This window comes from Sinohyriopsis cumingii, chromosome 15 (assembly GCF_028554795.1).
Source record: "Sinohyriopsis cumingii isolate HCF-2022 chromosome 15, ASM2855479v2, whole genome shotgun sequence".
NCBI classification, from domain to species: Eukaryota; Metazoa; Mollusca; class Bivalvia; order Unionida; family Unionidae; genus Sinohyriopsis; species Sinohyriopsis cumingii.
Genome location: NC_142975.1, coordinates 87,368,432 through 87,389,388, shown reverse-complemented (window position 1 = coordinate 87,389,388; position 20,957 = coordinate 87,368,432). Strand labels below are relative to the sequence as shown.

The 20,957-nt window shown below is 34.5% G+C and overlaps 1 protein-coding gene across 1 annotated transcript in view; it reads left to right on the top strand.

Moving 5' to 3' along the window:
- Window positions 1-20,957, top strand: part of LOC149782250 (uncharacterized) — a 300,926-nt gene that overhangs the window by 232,150 nt on the left and 47,819 nt on the right. The window contains exons 94-102 of the mRNA XM_089935100.1: window positions 205-489; window positions 923-1,071; window positions 2,651-2,792; window positions 3,565-3,668; window positions 4,038-4,241; window positions 9,889-10,063; window positions 10,825-11,099; window positions 15,359-15,508; window positions 18,205-18,415. Of these exons, the coding sequence (XP_089791226.1) occupies window positions 205-489; window positions 923-1,071; window positions 2,651-2,792; window positions 3,565-3,668; window positions 4,038-4,241; window positions 9,889-10,063; window positions 10,825-11,099; window positions 15,359-15,508; window positions 18,205-18,415 (1,695 nt within the window). The remainder of the gene's footprint in view (window positions 1-204; window positions 490-922; window positions 1,072-2,650; window positions 2,793-3,564; window positions 3,669-4,037; window positions 4,242-9,888; window positions 10,064-10,824; window positions 11,100-15,358; window positions 15,509-18,204; window positions 18,416-20,957) is intronic.

Genomic DNA, 20,957 nt, shown 5'->3' with positions numbered 1-20,957 from the left:
AAAGAGCTGAATTTTGAAAATCATTTAAACAAGCATAAGTTAAAGCCTTTGTCAGAAACGTCTTTATTTTCTCTGTGAGTTTATATATATTTGCAAGTCAGACCAGTTCTCGTATAGGCTTTTTAAACTGCCTTCTGATAACATTTGACCTTTGACATGACAATTTGTTGCCTTTACCTTCCTCTTTTGTTTATATCATTGTAGGAGAGTCTGGATTGCAGTCACAGGCAAATGTGGATATTCCACCCAATCAGAAAGTGGCTTACTATGAGGTTGCCTTGGGAACAGACAGAAGATTCCCCAAAACTAGAGATGATATTGTTCCATTTACAAATGTGTACCTCAATACCACAGTGACCTTCTATAACCTTGATCTTGTGCCTGTAAAAGGAGTTTATTACTTCACTGTTAGAGCATACAGCGCTGCATTTACCATGGCTGAAGCCACATCAAATGGATTTTCAGTGGCTTTCAATGGTGGTGTGACACGTAAGTAGTTACGGAGAACAGTGTTATTTACTGGCATTTTTTCAGAAGTAATATAACCTTATAAAAAGTTCATAAATTATAGATTATAAGGAAAAATTTATTACAAATCAAAATTGTTTAGTAAATATTATGAGTTAACGGTTTTCATATTAAAGCAATACAGAAATTAGTTGACAGATTGAGATTGTGATGTTATGCATGGTGATTGAATGGACTTGGGTGGGATAGACATCCCATAATACTTTTTTTACTTACATAAATATTACAATGGAATTATGAAGTCAGTATTCACATTAATGTGATTAGTTTACCAGTTTCTGCAGGATCTTTTACATCCATGACTATTGAAAATGCCCCAAAAAGATGATTATATTTTGAGTACTATAATTTCAGCCTAGATGATATCAATGAACTTTGCTTCTTTCTTTTTCAGCTGGAACTATTCTGATACCACGATATGTTAATAATGACACATTATTGGAAATTCAGTGGGATAATTTTACATCTATGGTGGACATGATGCTATACTATGTGGCTCTCTCCACACAGAATGAGGCTGAGGGCACAAACTGTAAAAATTATGTATGTTTAAATTTAAATTGTGACTTTTTATGTTTGTTTTCCATGTAAGACCTTTTTTAAACTGTGCCTAATATAGCATTGAATAATATAGGCCCCTTTTATCCAGTTTTGATTTATTTAATTACTTTTTAGATGCCATGCTATCAGTGGGATAAAAAGTACAAAAACGTCACTCAAACTTAGTCCTTTTCATCTAATATTTTACAATTATAGAACCTTTGTTGAAGTGAATACAAAGTTGTATGGGGTGTTGAACCTCATATTGACCAGTGTGTAGTGTAATCAATATGGTAGGTTTGTTCCGTCAGACAATATTTGTATTTAAATTGTATTTCATTGTGTGATGTAACACCTAGCAATAGTACACAAGATTGTAATTAGTAAAGCAGACACCTAGCAACAGTACACAAGATTGTTATTATTAAAGCAAACACCTATCAACAGTACACAAGATTGTAATTATTAAAGCAAACACCTATCAACAGTACACAAGATTGTAATTATTAAAGCAAACATCTATCAACAGTACACAAGATTGCACTGAAAATATGTATTTAGAACTTGTAATTTTACTCATCATATGATATCAGTTTCAAAGAGATACTCTGTCTAATTGGGGACACATTGTAATGTAGTTACATATTAAAAGACACTTTAAAAATCTATGTTATATATGGTAAGCCACAATTCCTCAGAGCCTGTTTTTGGACATTCTGTCCCAGCTACTATTGGTTTCTTTATTCTTCCAGAAAGACCAACAATGGAAATGAAATAAAAAGTAGAAAATTATCTTGCTGCAAAATCATTAATGAAATTGTATAGAATATTAAAGAAATTTCAGTATTGTTATAATGGGACTGTTTTGTACATACATCAGCTATGTGTAATAAAACTCATACAAGAAACAAACAAAATCTCTGAAATCATTTCCGTTATGTATGCATACACAGAGCAATAAATGCAAATAAAACATGAAGTTCACAGAAATATTATATATTTTGCCTGCCACACTGAAAACAACTGTATTTTAAATATTAAGACGGTCATTCAGTTTGATACCTATGTACTACGTGTCCTTCACCAAAGAGAAAACTGACAATGATTTGGGGCCCCGAGTGGCCGAGTGGTCTAAAGCGCTCTCCGTTACGGATCACTGCCATCTCACCTCTGTCTGCGTGGGTTCGAGTCCAAGGCTCGGCTAGCGTGGGTACGTGGGAAAGCCTGCCAGTAGCTTCTCGTGAGTCGGTGGTTCTTCCCTGGGTTTTTCAGGGTTCTTCCTCCACCATTAATACTGGCCGCCATGTATAGCCTATCGTGTGCTGAAAAATGGCGTTAAACCCTACAACAACAACAACGACAATGATTTAAGTAAAATGTTTGTACAGGTGAATATTTTTACACTCCATACATACAATAGTCTCCAGCAAGAGTCCATTATTAAATTCATTAAATGTTTACTTCAGGAATGTAAATAATGAGACATAGCTTAATATTCATTTCATTTATAAAATTGAAAGCAATTGAACATTGATCTTTTAAGGTTTTTTAATTTATAAAACTTGCTTACTGTGTTGAATAGCTTGAAGGTGGGAAGGTTACCAAAGCAGAGAGGGCACTACTCTTTGATGTGTTGGATGTCACCAGTACTGGAACAGATACATTCAAAAAGTTGACTAAGCTTCAGCTTACTCAGGGAGAAACTTACTTTGCCTGGGTTATGGGTAAGATTGTTTAATAAGTATACTTAAAAACAAGAAGTTCTTGCTTTTTTAATTTCATTGAATCTTTAACACCCATTTTTTCAACTTCATTTAGTATTTATTTTCCCAGGTTCTTTAGAAAAATTTAATAAATTACAGAAGTAAGACAGGCCATGGACAAGAATATTTTCAATTAGAAATAGTGCATGTATTTCTGTTGATTGAGGAATTCTTTAAGAAAAGTTTTCAGTATTCAGGATCACTAATTTGAACAGAATCCCAAAGGAAATTAGAGAAAGTACAAATATAAATCCATTTAATTATGATCTGATTCAATGGATGAAAAGTGGAACCTGTTTGATTTGACAAATTTGTTAAAAATTACAGTTTAAATTCACTAATCTTCCACATTGTGTCACTGCTTTTGCACAAAATATACTCAGTGAACCTACTTGGAGCATGTTATTTAAATTTTCTGTTATGTCCATATATAAATATAGCTTATCTGTATGTGTATGTGTGTGTGTGTTTTGAATCTAAATAACCATATTACAAAATAGAGGGTCAGACGGAGGATTAATTCATTGAAATTAATTGTATCAACCTCTTTAAATAAGGTCATTATTATTATTATTGTTATCACATATACAGTCTTTTCATACTAGCAGAGTTAATTTCATTTCATTATTTTTATTTTTTTCTGAAGATAAAGCTTATTACTGTTTTTCTCAGTAAACTGCATATCATGTTGCATCTGTAAATAATTGAAAATGTTTCTCTGATTACACTACAGGTGCTGACAAGTCTGGAGAATGTGGAATGACTTCCTTTAAATTCACAGTTGACATCACTCTTCCAGTTGCAGGCAAAATTAGGGCTGGTCCTTACTTTGACATGGTGAGTGTTCTGTTGCTTACTTAAGGTAAACTGTTTGACTGTATCTTTCTTGAGTTTAATTTATATAGTATACATAAAAATTCCATCACTGTTCACCAATGATAATTACAGGTACTACTTTCCATGAGCCATAGTTCAGTGGAACTTTATCTCTTCGTCTGTTGCTAGTCTGTGATATTAAGAACAATTCTACCTTGCAGTGAACAAACTAAAACATATTGAACAGTGATCTGAATCACTTTATGAAATTTGTTTATTTTAATATTTAGCTTGCTTGGTTTCTTTGCTGTTTCCAATACAGTTAGTTAACTATCTTCATAAAAATATGCATATGTATAGATTTTTAAAAATTATTTTTTTAAATCTCAGCCAGTAAGCTACACACCCAAGAATGACTCCCTAACAATAGTTTGGGAGGGTTACAATGATGATGTATCTGGGATCCACTCATACACAGTATCTCTATGGAAACAAAGGTTGTGTGGTGACACAGGGCCAAAAGAAATGATGGTAGATTGGATTGAACTTGATGGAAATTATTCAGCATATGAATTTGTGGAGCTTGCACTTGAGGTATGTTGATTTTCTCTCTCTCCCCCCCCCCCAGCTTTCACATTTCCATCTGTCTGTTCATCTTTCTGCTGTCATAAAGAAATTATTGTTGCATAATGAATTATCTAAGGGACTGCCTACCTAGCTGATCTCAAAATTTGTTAAAGACAGACATTTTAAAGTTAAGATTGGCAAAACCCTTTCTGCAACCTATTGTCAGTCACACTGGTCAGCATCAAAATTAGCAGCTTAGCAAAATACCCTGACTACTAATTATATGTTGAAATTTTTTGTCATCTGCTACAGATCAGAGATCAAACATTGTAATGAACACTTCTTTTTGTTGTCTGCTACAGATCAGAGATCAAACATTGGAATGAACACTTTTTGTTGTTGTCTGCTTCAAATCAGAGATCAAACATTCTAATGAACACTAATATTGTCTGCTACAGATCAGAGATCAAACATTCTAATGAACACTTCTATTGTCTACTACAGATCAGATATAAAACATTCTAAAGAACACTTTTTGTTGTTGTCTTCTACAGATCAGAGATCAAACATTCTAATGAACACTTCTATTGTCTGCTTCAGATCAGAGATCAAACATTCTAATGAACACTTCTATTGTCTGCTTCAGATCAGAGATGAAACATTCTAATGAACACTTCTACTGTCTGCTACAGATCAGAGATCAAACATTCTAATGAACACTTCTTTTTGTTGTCTGCTACAGATCAGAGATCAAACATTGTAATGAACTCTCATTTTTGTTGTCTGCTACAGATGAGAGATTAAACATTCTATTGAACACTTTTTGTTGTTGTCTTCTACAGATCAGAGATCACACATTCTAATGAACACTTCTATTGTCTGCTACAGATCAGAGATCAAACATTCTAATGAACACTTCTTTTTGTCATCTGCTTCAGATGAGAGATCAAACATTGTAATGAACACTTCTTTTTGATGTCTGCTACAGATCAGAGATCAAATATTGTAATGAATAGTTCTATTTGTTGTCTGCTACAGATCAGAGATCAAACATTCTAATGAACACTTCATATGCACAAGCTGAAATAGAGTTCAGAGATAGGCAGAAGAACACAGGTTCAGTTTTGAAATCAAAATTGCATATTTTTTAAATCAAAAATTATTTGCCTGTTTTATAAATCGAAAATTATATGCACTTATGCAAATAACATTTAATTGATGATGATTCAAAGCTGTATCTTGATGCATGTTTTATTCCTGCTGTCAAAGAGAACAAATTATTAGGGCTTATTTTCAACTATAAGCTGACTTTTCTTCCAGATGTTTGAGACTTCAGGGACAAATGTAAAAAATTCCCTGCATTTAATGAGTCATGGCAAAGACAGTTTGGGGGCTGATCAGAAGGTCATATATCAGTTATACTGGTCATTAGTAAGATTGAAACTTAGCTATTTGTTCCATTGTATAGATCATCTTGTAAATCTTACCTGCAGATGTTTGCACAGTCATGGACGTAGACTTTAATTAATTGCATTTAGAACTTATCCTTCAGAAAGCCTCTTTGTTGAGGCAAGTGAACCGTCACTTTACTATAGACAAATGAAACAGGCTCTTCATTACAAAACCAGACTGTCTTCTAATTCATCAGAATTCAAATTTGATATCATGTTTAGGCCCAATGATGTATTGAGAAATCAAATTTCTTTCCATCATTTGGCATGCAAATTTGTCCTCATCTAGAAGCAGCAAAAATTGCTATTGCCAGTGTTGCAAAATTCTGTATTCCTGAATCACCAACATAGCTATTAAAACCCCTCCCAATAATATTTGACCTTTGTGAATTCAAAACATGTCAACAGATTCTATCATTTTTCAGAGTGATTTCAACAAAATCAGAGCCTCCCATCAAGATGAATCATTCTGTATACAGACAGTTTGAAATATGTAGGCAGAGTTGTAACTATCATTGCAACATGTCATGACTCCACCTAATTGTACACTTGAAACATTTCAGATGCCTGAAATTTTATAGTTGTTCATCATCCTAAATCTTGTAGAAACATGATTTGCTCATACAGCCTAGCAAAAGTATTCTGTACTATGGACTGTTTTGTTAATTGACAATAATGGTAATAAAAGTTCTAAGGTAGTCACCCATTTCTAAGTGGAAGATTCCATATACCAATTTCAGATATTACATTTAAAAAAATTGTTTTTGTCAGTTTTAATGGCACTTTTAACACATTATGGGCTATAATAGGCAGAGGAAATGGGAGTTAAGGGCTTTTTCCAAGGCAGACTATCCAGGCTAGGCTGGGCATGTATCAGACCTGTGAATCAGGAATTTTCTTGTCTGGTGCTCTTTAAACTGAGTTATTGTGGTTCCCTAAATAGGCATATTCTTCATAATTGGCAACCTATTCTGATTGACAATTTGTCTGATGCTGTGGTGATCACTTATCAACCACACATAGCTGACTCATGCATGCCTCAAGAAGGGTGAGGCTTGACTAAGTGAAATATGTCTGTGTCCACTGACAGCAGAATACATTCTTGTTGAGTGTGAGGCAGAAGTATTTTGATGTGAAACTTGACGGAGAAACTGTATGATGATGTACCACACAACAAAATCTTAGACTTTCTTGAGGGAATGCAATTTATATAACAAATTTCAACCATACTTTGTTCAGGATTTTATATTTTACCTTGATCTTTCATTTTGTATACCTTTTACAAAATTTTTACATCTTTGCTTTATATATTTCATCATGTTGTACTTAATATTTACATTTATTTGGAAGGGATTATCTTCCTAAAGGTTTGTGCAATGACATTTTTACGATCTCCCTTTTAATTGCCATCGAATGGGCATATTTTGCCTAGGTGCTGTTAAATACATACTTTCCGCTTGTGTTCATCTGTCTGTAACACATTCTCACACATGTGATAAAACCAAAATATAAGACCAGTAGATTTACAGATTTTGATAAGTACCGGTAGATTGGCTTATAAACCAGTAAAAATTTCATTAGCACAAATTTTAAGTGTTTGACAGAGGATTGAAAGCAGAACAAGTGTATTTTTTGCCAGAATACGTATTCTCTTCATAGTATAATGAAACAGCAAGTTTCACACATAGATCAGATTTGGATTCTAATGCCAGTAATACAGTAATAATTAATACTAGTCAGTATATTATAAATTAATAAGCAAGGAAGAGTTCATTATCTTGCAATTCACTGCAACATTTTTTTAAATATAAAATCCAATAGCATTTTTAGTTTCCTTCACAAGTTCACAGTCTGGTGACCACTGATGACATCCAGCGTGATTATTAATAGGCTGTCAAAAATTGTCTGGTTGAGATTTCTAACTGAATCACTTCATGTTTTTCAAAGAATAGAAACTTTCCTCTCTATATCAATAATGGAATGTGGCAAAGACAAAACAACTATGCTCAGCCTGCAAAGAAGTTCTAACTAAAGTTTTCTTGAACTTAAGTTTTACTGTTGATGGGTTTGTAAGGCTGCTGACTGCTGTCTAATATTCCTTCAAGCTATGTTCATTCCAAGGAGGAAGTTCTCAACTTGGAATTGAGAGCTTCATCCTAAAAGACTGATCTCTTTTTGTGGCTCAAACCCAAAAATATGTGGGCAAGTTTCACCTCTGCAAATAAAACACCTGTTTATTTAGACTTGAAATAAACAGTGAAGACATACATGATGCATTTATGTGTTTATAAATAGTTATCCCAACTTTAAAATTAATTATATTTTTAACTGATATTTTTTATGTATGACTTTATCTTAATTTATGATCATGTAAACTTCAGATTGTTTTTGAAATTCAGAAGATGCATATCTTTGAAACACAATATAAACTCCAGACCTTTGCAACTTTCCTGCACACACATAAACCCAGATATACAAGCATTGTAATATTTCTTAGCTGGTATTTTCTTAGCGATTGAGAGTCCTTAAATATTCCTAATTAAACAAGACAAAGCAGTAAATAATACTACATTACTTTTGATCTGATTTTGATCACACTTCAAATATAGGATTATATGATCAAGATTTCGATAATGCATCTGCTTCCTATGCATTAATGAAGTGATGATCTAACATGTAGTGAGGTCAATAAATCAGCCTTTCACCCATGATGATATTGAATTTTGGGTGAGGGGCTGATATCACCTATTCATTAAAAGCTGCAATCATCTGCATCTAAATTTGGCTACACATATCGATGTATATTTTATACATTTACCGATATTTCTCATGGCTGTGCAGCTACTGTTGGCTGAAGGATTCTTTTGGTGACATGTAGATTATATTTCCTGAGCAAATCACATGTTTGTTGACTTGTAAATCCACCTGGAATAATACAACCATCTGTCCTGTGGCCATTTTGAATTTTGCGCTTGATGTGGCTGTTACCAATTACCGATATGTGTCTAAAGTGTATGCAGGTTTGTTCCAGAATGATTTGCATGCAGCAAAATTGCATATTTAATGTACAGGTGACATCGGACCCACAAAATTGCCCATCAGTATCGTTACAGATTTTTGGGGTTGATTTATCGGTCTAGCATGTAATTTACTGAGCTTGTTACCACTCCTGAAACTATTCCTGACCCACGTTTTTTTTATCAGACTTGGTAAATAGGCTTTACTCATTAAGATTATGAATGAATAAAGATATCAACAAGATCCATGCATATTAATGAGGTGATTTTGCATCTACTTTGAGCTTATCAACACTTTAAAAACTCTATTTCTGATCATATTATTATCAAACTTGATGTCATCCAGATATATAATGTGTTTATTATGATCAAGATATATGCAAAATTAATGAGGTAAACTTATAAATGATTGGCTAAGTTTCTTAACACTTGAAATGCTGTATTTCTGACCTGATTTTAAATAAATTTGGTAAAAATAACCTATAACCAAGTTGTTGAATGATTTATTTTAATGCACTAGACCTATGCATATTTTTGTCATCTTGCACCCTAATGGTAAATATTTAGCATTAAGATTTTCATCAAATTTAGAAAGTAGGCCTGTGGTGTCAAAATGATGGTTGTGTATGATTATGAGTCAAATGCATGGATAATAAAGATATTACATTGTGTCTGTATTACTGAGCTTGTCAGCAATCTAACAACTCGATAAAAACACATTAAATACTCTTATATTATCAAGATTTTGAATGAGTTTGATTATGAGCGGGATCAACACATATTAAATTTATTTTGTACCTGACTTTCTTATCACTCCTGAAACCGAATTCCATTTGGATATAGTCTGCATTAGAGCATCCACAGAAGGTTGTGGGTCCAAACCCAAGCCAAGTTTTACCAAAGACTTATAAAATTGGCATTAGCAAATGCCTTACTTGGTGCTCAGCATTAATATGGATAATGTGACTGGGTGGGGTGTGATGCTATGTCTGTGGCATGATGCACATCCTGTGTGAGAGATAGTTTATGTAGGATATGTTCCTACAGTATTACTTTCTAGTATGCCTGTTTAATGAAGTAGACAACTGTTAAGTTATCTAATCCAGGTGAGTAAAAACAGACCCACTTGGGCTTCTTATCACACACTTTTGCCACATGTATTTTCATAAACACATTACCTAAACTTTTGTTTTTATATTTGAACAGAAATCCACGCCATACTTTGCCAAAATGATCATAAAGAATGGAGCTGGTTTAGAGATACAATCAGAAACAACACCAGTTTTATATGACAGATCCTCCCCAACAGATGGCCTCGTTGTTGATGGCAGTGAATTCCTCCATGATACGGTCTGGTGGAAAAAACCATCTGTCATGGATGGTAAGCAATTAAAACTTTTGCAATTCTTTTTCAAATTTGAAATCAAAGCCTTAAATGTATAATGTGTCATGTAGAAGGGGAAAATAAGATACCAAATTTATACTGATTTCCTTCCTGCAAAGATTTCATCCAATAACATTAGAAGCATTAAATCTTTCATGAGATCTTTTTATTTCTCTGCCACCAAGAAAAATCTGATGTGTATCATTTTCACAGGGTTAACACTTTGGGTCTTCAGGCACAGGATGGTAACATTAAAACCTTCAGGTTCAGTACTGCTCTCCACACTAGTGTTGCTACAGTTGGAATCAATGTCATTACAAATTTGCATGCGACTGAACTGAGAATTTGCTCTTCAAACATACATTTTACTTTGAGGCAGAAATTGCCAGCACAAATTCACCCCTCTATATCTTTGCAATTAGTACCCTTCTCTAAACAACAAGAACCTTCAAAATCACTGTCATTCTCATTAGCTCCATCACTGACTTGCTGTCAGTCAGTTAGGCAGTACCAAGACCCCCACCGCCAGCACAATTATTGTATAGGTAGGGCTGGGTACCACACAAATTTGTAACAGTATTTCTGAGTGTATTATGATTTGTAACACGTTATACTGCAGTTGTATTAGTGACCAACAATTCATTGTTCTGGGGTAGAAGCCAGACACTATTTTGTTTAATTTCCATCTGTCCATAGCTGGATAAAATATCTTGCTGTGATTTATAGCAAAATAACACCATAACCTTCAATTTGTACAGGTACTTTCCTACACTTGTCATCCCCTGTGGGACCATCATGTCCATCCCAGCATGTCTCAATGCTGCATGATCCAAAATGGTCCAGTTTAGCCCTCAATGGATTCCAGATGCCAAATGGTGCCAACTGGATTATAGAACATCGGCAAGAAAACATTCAGACAGATGAAGAGTTTGACGAGCTACGTATCAAGATCATGCGAGACACTAGAGAGAAGAAAGTGTACTCTGCTGCATATTATCGTTCAGCTGACATGGCTATGGGAGGAACATACCAGGTAATAAAACAGCGTGGTGATTGCAGTGTTTTGTACAGGGGGTGTACTTTGTGAAGCTTACTTGAAAATGGGAGGAACATACCAGGTAATAAACAGCACAGTGGTTACAGTGTTTTGTACAGGGGGTGTGCTCTGTGTAGCTAACTTGACAATGGGAGGTAATAAATAACACAGTGGTTACAGTGTTTTGTACAGGGAATGCACTTTGTTTAGCTTACTTGGCTATAGGAGGCACATACCAGATAATAAGCAGTGCAAGGGTTACAGTGTTTTGTACAGGGGGTGTGCTTTGTGTAGCCTACTTGACAATGGGAGGAACATACCAGGTAATAAACAGTGCAAAGGTTTCAGTGTTTTGTACAGGGTGTGTGCTTTGTGTAGCCTACTTGACAATGGGAGGAACATACCAGATAATAAACAGTGCAAAGGTTACAGTGTTTTGTACAGGGGGTGTGCTTTGTGTAGCCTACTTGACAATGGGAGGAACATACCAGGTAATAAACAGTAAAAAAGGTCACAGTGTTTTGTACCGGGGGGGGGGTGTGCTTTGTGTAGCTTACTTGACAATGGGAGGAAGGTACCAGGTAATAAACAGTGCAGTGGTTACAGAGTTTGGTGTACGGGGGTGTGCTTTGTTCAGCTGACATAGCTATTAGGGGAACATAATCTGGTATTGAAAAGCACAGTGGTTACCTATATTTTATTTCTAGCAGGTTTACCTTATATATGTGATGAAAAGTGTGGAGTGAGCATAATATTACTCTAATTCGATCCATTTTGTCTTCGGTTTCACAATTATATTAACAATTAAACAAGATTTGCCTGAGTCATAATTTTGTAATAGGATTTTATTACCTTTGAATGTCTGAGAGATCACATGAGACGCAGTGAGCCAAATGATGAGTCAGTGTTAAGAGCATGATCAGATGATCAACTGGCATGCTTCCTAGGGTACATAGGGAGGAATACACACAAAGCTAATAATGGTAATTATGCAAGTGGGTGTGAATGTGGTTCCTCAGGCACTTAACCCTTTACCTCATGCAAGTGTCTTTGGACGCCTCTACTCCATTCGCATGGAAGTACCTTTTGACGCCTCTACTCCATTTGCATGGAAGCACCTTTTGACGCCTGCTGTAAACATCAGCCATTTTTAGCTGGTTTTCGTAGTGCCACTTTCGGGGAAAACCCCCCTATTAGATACTACATTCATTTCTGCGAATGACAATTATGTCAGATCACGTATCGCAGATTTCATTCAGTACTTATGAAGTATTCACGATTAGAATCACAACTATGAAAGATTCAATAACTTAGCTAAAGGCTCTGATATTGATGTAGGCAGCAATTAGTTTTCATAAATTATCAAATTCAGATGACTTAGTTATGTAGACACAGATGAAAAACTTGTAAATTTCAAGTATGAGAAATGGCAGCTACAGTTGGTCACACAGGCTCACTGACATGATGGTGAACGAGTTCTCTCTAGATTTTAAAGCACATAAAAAATTCTTCCATGAAAAATAATTACACAGCTATAACAATCAGACTTTACTCTTAAATTTTTCCACATATAATAGATGTGTACCAAAATGTAAAATGGTTAAAATTGCTGTTAAACATAACATACACTACATTGCTTAGCAGTTCAGAGGCAGGCCTTTGCGTATGGAGTCGACTAAGTAACAGGTATTTATAGCGTGCTGCACTTTTTAACTATGCTCTGTGAAGTAAAGGGTTAAAACTGTATAAAATCCTAATCAAACTGACATTAGTATGACTTGTTTAATTTGGAAATATTTTATCCCCAGTAAGTGCCTCATGATCACATAAAATTTCAGAGCTGATACACCCAAGCAAACAGCACAAAACATGCAGCTAAAGTTAAGATAAACTGTGCAGTAATAAGTACAAAATCATCATAAGCATGACACATACATCTGGGACCTTGCTAGCACAGCTCTGCTCAAGTCTGACCCATCATATATAGGTTTTTTCTTAAATTTAAGAAAAGTGCAATCTCTACTTAAACTTAAAGTCATTACAGTATGATACAAAGACATGTTCATTTAAACTGAAGTGATGCTTGAAGCAACTGTGTAATTGTGAGCACCAGAATTGTACATATCAATTCCTGCCTCTTGCATAACAGTCTTAATCCACCTAGCCACAGTACTCACAGCTCTTAAAGGAGTATGTGTATGAAGACTAACCTTACCATAGTTCCATAAGTTCTTGTGATATACTCTTTTAAGATTTCAGCTTGCGAACTACATGATCACAAGGCACTTACACGGATAATCAAACTAAACTTTTAATTGGTGCTATCTAGCCATCATTGTACTGATGTGTCAGTGAACCATATAAAAGACATTAATTATTCATTGTTAATTTCATTTGACATCCATTGAATAAATGTGATAATACAGTAATAATATCAAATGTTTTTATGTTTCTATTTTCTCATGTGTAGAACTTGTGTACTTAGGGGTGACAAGTTGCCCTCTGTAACATATTCAGATTAATGGGCAGTATTTATGTAAACAATAGCATGTTGCTTGAAGCCTGTCATTGTGCAATACTTCCAACATGTAACAATTATAACTTCCTTCATTGTTTTTTTTTTTTTTCTGCATGTGGCATATGTAGCTAGATTCTACTAAAATAATAATTCATATTTTCATAAAAGACCTGATGACCTTGATATAAAGTAAGAGGCAATAATAGTAGATCATTAATACTATATATGTTGAATCTGCTAACTATATTGCAAAAATGCATTGTTATTTTAATTTAATTGGAAAAAATTGTGAGAAAAATAGTCTGTCTTTGTTTTTACCAAGTCAAGGGAATCCCAGTCATGGGGTTATATTATTTGTCTGCTCACTAGGCATAGCCTCATCCCTTGACTGGGATTTCCTTGTCTTGGTCCAAACCCCAACATAGATTATATTAATCTCTGTAGAAAAATGAGTATGCATAACATTTGGGACTGACCGATTCATTAATGGGGAGGAGGGGACATACTACTTTCAAGTTTGATGGGGGCTTTACAGGTAATACAGCAGTAATAAATGCCTCTGTCCAGTATGGGTGGTTTCACTTTATCAACATCAATCAACTGTGCAAACATGAGTGTGTGCTTATTATTGTCTTTCAGTCAGTCTGTTTCATGGCTGAAATCATCCTGAAAACCATAGGTTGATTAACAGATTGATAGCTACCATTTAACAAGATTAAGTTAGTAAATAATAATAATGAGAACTAATCTAAATGTTCAGTTCAGCATGTCAACTATATGACATACAAGTGGTGCTTCTGTTTCAACAGACATCATCAACACAGGACTGACATATATCAATATGTTTTTTGCAGTGTATGCAAAGAATGAAATGCCCCACCCCTTTGTTGGCATGCTTCACAAAGTAAAACTCCTTCAAGCCAGAGTTCTGAAATTTACCGTTACTGAGCTTTTCTGATAGCTACAGTAATTGCTTCATGAATCACCTTCAAACATGAATCATAGGTGAACGTTATTCCAACAAACATAATAATCATACTTTGCATTTTATATATGCAGTAAAATCCAAATTCAAAGAAATGTTGCCACTGTTCACAAGCTTGTCAATGATCATCTATAATACAGATGCCTTAAACACTCTTATTCAAGGCAGTGATGTGTAATAGCTATTTTTCTCTGACAAGGATCTAGCATCTCTTTGATTTACCTGTCTTGGGTTGTTCCACTATGTGATCTTTACCTACACAAATTAGCACAATAGGCTCACCCACTGCAGTCTTCAAACTTTTCATCCTAGCTATTGTCAGCCAGTTAAGTAATATGTGAAATCATGTTTTATACCTGACTTTTTTGCCTATTAATTGCTGCTATTCAAATTGCCCCAAGGATAGTTTTACATCGGCTCCAATCAGGACTATTTATACATGATGTGGACATAAAATGAAGTGATGTGGGGGGGGGTATTTGGGAGTTGGTTCAAAGATTACTGAAAATCGTTTTTCGAAACAAGACCAACATCTGATGGTTTGGGAATAAAAAATTGTGTTTATAGCATGACATACTATGTTACAGCAGATGTGGTTATGTAAGTACTTAAGGATTCCAGCAAAAATTCAATTCCTCTGTTTCTTGTAGTGTGTTCTTTTTATTATTCACTCTTAGAATGAAAAGCAAGATGAGTAATCAGTCTTCGCTATACATATTTTTAATTTTATTTTAAAATATTCGTTGATATTAGATCACAGTGAAAGCTGCTGATGGAGATGGCCTGGCTGTGACTGGAATCATGTTCTACGACTCAGTGGAGGAAGGAATTGGGATTTATGATTACATGTCAGTTCAAGACTGGGCAATAGGAGTTTGCTCCTGCTGTTATGAAAATCCAGTGGTGAGTTATCTTGCCAATATAACAGCAAAAGATAAATAACCAATTCAGCAATATACAAAAATTTATATATGTGATCTTTCTGGAACAGCCATCAGTTTGTCTCCATCTCCAGGAGATTTTTCCTTAAAAATTCACATTAAACATGGAAATTGTTGATTGGTTTGATGGAGATTTGAATTTTATCTTTTGCCTTTGTCCAAATTTCTTGGATCAAACCTGGGAATCATCCTGATGATCAGGGAGTTATCATGTGAATGAAAATTAGATGTAATAAAGTAAGGAATGAATTGAGCAACCTCTGTTGTTAGTAACCACTTGTTAATATGACCACAGTCATCATGCTTGAATTGATTTTATTATTTGAAAGCATTGTCATGATTGACCACCACCTGAATTCATTAACCAACAGCCACATTTTTAGGCAGATGTGTGTTTCAGCACTGTTTTGAACAAATACATTGCAAAACAAATTATAAGCACTATTGACCTTTATTAGCTCACTTCTATGAAATACACTTAAGCTACTTTGCTATGGTGGCCGTACAGATAAAAGCATATCCATATGTACACTTTCAGTGAATGTCAGCCATTTATCCATGTCCTAGGCTACAGTTTGGAGGGTTTTTTAAAGTATTTTGTATAGCATCTACCCAGAGGGAGGCTGAGGACACAGACTTTGTACATGCATGTACAGTAATTGTATGTTCTAGTTTAAGTTTTCGCATTAAGCTCAGTTATACCTTGAATCATACAACTTTGGATACTTCTTGATGAGTACTACACCATCATGATGAAAATAGATACTGGTTTGTATGTCATGCTTCTCTGACTTAGAAGAAATTTTCAGTTTCAAGCTCTGTTTATTGTAGTATCATCAACCTAGTTGACTGTATGCAACTCTACTAGTAACATACCCACACACCAAAAGATGTTGATGGTGATCTACATTTTACACTTTACTGATTTGGGTTAAGTTTCAGTGTTTGCCTTACAATTAAATAGGCTCTTAGCAAACTATATACAGAAACTTGTTGAAGGGATATATCTTGATGAGTAGTACACCCTTGTCATTAAGTCAGTCACTGTGACTCACATTTCATGCTTCACTGACTTTGGTTCAAACTCAAGTATTGTTCAGGCATGATAATTTTAAGCATCTCTATTATACCACACCCTTACAACAAAAGAAGGTCATTGTGACCTACATTTCACATTTATTAGCTTATGTTTTTGCATTTGATACATGACTACATTGGGTCTTTTTTTACTACTGTAAATATTATACTATTGTATCTCAAGATTCAAGATTTTTAATTGGTAATCTTGGCCACTGCTCCATAATGCCATAATATATGCAAAGACAAAATCTGTCACCTGAAATTTGAAAGAGCTTCACAGGCATAAATAGGAAAAGATGCTTCTCAATATTTAATAATGTTTTATAATTTATATGATACCTCTTGCACAGAGATAAGATAGTGTTGTTCCACTCATGTGTAGGACACATTTACCTGAAGGGTGAACCTTGACCAGAGTGCATACCTTGTTTATAACCACTGATAGTGGAACACATTCTTCTCAAGTTTATTGACTTTCATTCCATTGGTTGATATGAACTAATTTAAAAAGTTTGATGAGGATGCACAGCTAGTGTGGAGTTTTTTTTAAAGAATGCAGTCAATATAAAATATCTGAACCTATATTTTAATTATTTTGTGGCAGTTAAAGGGATTTAAAATGATTACATGCCTGTGGCACTGTGCCCATTCTGTGTTACCAGATATAGCTTGTATTACTAAAAAAAAGGTCACAAACATTATAGTCATACTAACATTAGCAACAAAGTGTGTCTATGCATATGTGTATATTATCCACTAACCTGTCATGTCAGATTTATGTCAATGGAGGCAACTCAAAGGGACAATTTTTATGCACAAATTTAATGCCATATTCACCTGCCTAGTCTAAAAAAATTAATAAAAAAATAAAATACAGAATACAGAAGCAGACTTGCCAACCCTTATGATTTTGCCATAATTCTTATGAAAATAACCCCTAAAATACGGACTTAGAGAATAAAAGCAATAACTACGAAAAAATGATTGTTGCCAAAAATCCGGATAATTGGTTCATCCAAGTTTGATTTGGACCAGGGTTTCATATTAGAATTAGTGGAATTAGTCAGGGAACCAGACTAACTTCACAGCAGTACCCCAGACTCTTTAAACTGCACGTTTTCATGCGCAGTATCTGCATGATCAAACTCTTGATTATGGAATTTTTTTTAAAAATGGTATCCAGCAAGTGATGCATGTTGAAGACGAAAGGGAAAATAGGCCTCTTCAAAGTGTTAATACTCGGCACAGAAGAATAAAATGGAATATTCAGATTCTTGCAAATAAAAGCAGGAAGGGACACAATTACATTTATTGGACGTCACGTGCAATAAAGATGTTTGAGCCAACAAGATTCTGCAGCAGAGTCATTATAACTTGAACACCCAAGGGACCTAGCAAATCATTTTGAGAGATTTGTAGTTAAAGTCAGCAGTGCTTAATACAACTGTAAACACACTGTTGGATCCTTAAGACTGGTACTAAGGGTGTTTGAGCCAATGTCTGTATACATTTAAAATTCTTCCTTTCTGTTGCCTTATATTTTAATCCATTCATACTTATGTACTCTTCATTTTACAGCCTGTTCAGTGTTATGAAATCTGCAATTGTTCAGCCTATTTGGATTCTAACCCAACTCAGAAGGTTGACAACACCACAGCTCCTATCACAGATACATTGCCAAATAAAACTGTCACAGGGGGAAGCTATTCAATAGTGAATCAGGTCCCAGCAAGTGGAAAACCTATCAGCTATATAACCCAAACATCATGTGGGTTACAGATCTATGCAGGTATATGCTAAGGGAACACAATGTTTCCACCACTTTTATTTCACCTGCATGAATATAGACATAAATATTTAATGTTTCCTATATGTTTCTGTAATGACCTCATGCAGTTATGTGGGAGAAATAACAAAGTTTCACATCCGTGGGTTCTTGTAATGTAATCAGATGTGATGATGATTAAATGAATCACCAGATGAAGAAGATGAAGAAGGCCTACAGCATATACACATGAAATATATAAATAATTCAAAGTAGATTAATAGATTACACACAGACAATTCACAAAATGATAAGGCGTGGAATTATTATAAAACTGTCTCAGTGTAATTACTAAATGCTTACCAGCACCAAATAGTATTCTGTTGTACAATAGTTATTTTCTTCAATACCATTTACAGGGCTCAAAATTAGCGGTAGTCCGCTAGCCCAAGGCTAGCAGATTTCCTGTTGGACTAGTAACTTTCATAATGTTAATAGTCCGATGGGCTGGTAAGTTTCGGTTATCAATAGTCAGCATTTGTTTATGCCATTCCCTAATAAAGACTTGACTTAGCAGATGTTCTGTAGAATCAAAGCAGTGGCCATTGTAAACACATCCATAAAATATTAGTATGAGAAGATGAAGTCAATTTCTGCCTCAGAAAGGTGCGTTTCTATGACAAGAATCCATCTGATTTTGTGCATTTCACTTAACAGCGCAAATTATGGTCCTGTCATTAACAACGGAAGTTTGGTAATTGATCCTAATTAATCTGATAATAAATTAAATGAAAAAATTACGTGTTATCACACTTTATTCACTCTACCACAGTAACAAACTACAAAGCAGTATACCACACAAAAGAACACGGCAAAAACTATTCAAAGGCTCCAACAGTCACAAACAGGAAACTACATATTTTACATTTCCATTGAAATAATTATAAGAATTAGATCAATTTATTACGATTACGTTATTGACACATCCTTTCCATACAACTAATTTTTATGTGATGATAAGAATAGTTTTTATATTTTTCCCTTACAAGAATGAACAAATAATTAAATACACGTGGACATATCCAAGCAGAATGCCGTACTTTTGTTGGGAATTAAAATCTCTGAGCATGGGCATCTAAGATTTTAAAATTTTCCGCCTTATTATTAATTTCAACTATACATTGAGGTTCGATTAATTAGGAACAATTACCAAATGTACAACTTATGATACCATAATTAGAGCTGTTAAATACAATGCGCTGAGTGTCAGATGGCTGAGTTTGATGGGAACACACCTTTTCCAAACTGAAACTCACACTATCTTCTGATGCTAATATTTTATAACAGTGTTTACAAAAGCCACTGCTTTGATCATGCAGAACATCCACTGAAGTTAAGTCTTTGTTAGGGAGAGGCCATTTAATTGTGGGAGGGGGCAAAGACACATGTTTTGAAACGTGTTTCTTGCTCTGTCTCTCTTACATTTAGGACACTGTGTCATTCCTTTTTTTGCTTTAAATAATTCGCGTCAGCTATACTATAACATCTCATATTTCAAAACAAGGCACAATTCCCTCCTTATAAGACAGGCAAAATGTGGCATTTGATAGAAGGTGTTCAGCCACCAAAAAAAAAGCAAAAGTTGAATGAGAATGATGAGGAATAATTCTTATGATAGGGAAAAGCGTAATGGAAAATTTCAGAAGAAATGGACAAATGACGGGGAATGGCAGAATTATGACGAGGAAAGGAACGTTATGTGGTGTAGCTGGTGTATGCAGTTCACAAAAACAAACACACAGAAAACATCCAGTTTTGTTGCGGGCTGTTCAAACTTTAAAACTGAATCGGTAAACATACATGAAAGCTGTGTGACATTATTTTGTGAACAGGACTAGTAAAAATTTGGCAGGACTAGTAAATTTCTCAATATACTAGTCCTTCTGGCTACAGAGAAATTTATGTTAAATTCAAGCACTGCATTTACAACGTACTGAGTAACCTATTGCACCCAGAAATATTGAAGTTGACTCCTGGATAGTCGCTGTAGGAGTGAACAATGAAACAGGGAACTTGTTAATGTAATCGGCGGTTGCATGTTAGGTGCATGCAATGCAAGCATCTCATATTATTCACTCACCATACGTGCAACAAAATAACATTTATATGGACATTAGACATCACTGTGCTGAATATTTAACACCAAATTACTAAACATATATATATATATATATATATATATATATATATATATATATATATATATATATATATATATATATATACTTGTGAAATACCTCTAACAGGTATATTGAGAAATAAAAAAGTTACGCCTCTGTGGGTTCTTGTAATTTAATCAGTAATGTAATGATGACTAAATGAATTAGCAGAAGAAGAAGATGAAGAAGGCCTACAGCATATATACATGAAATATATACATAATTAAAAGTAAACGAATCAGTCAGGCATAGATAATTCACAAAATGATAAAAACGATCACAATGTAGTTGCTAAAGCCAACTTTGATATGTTGAAGCTGACTGCTGGACAATCATTGGAGGAGTAA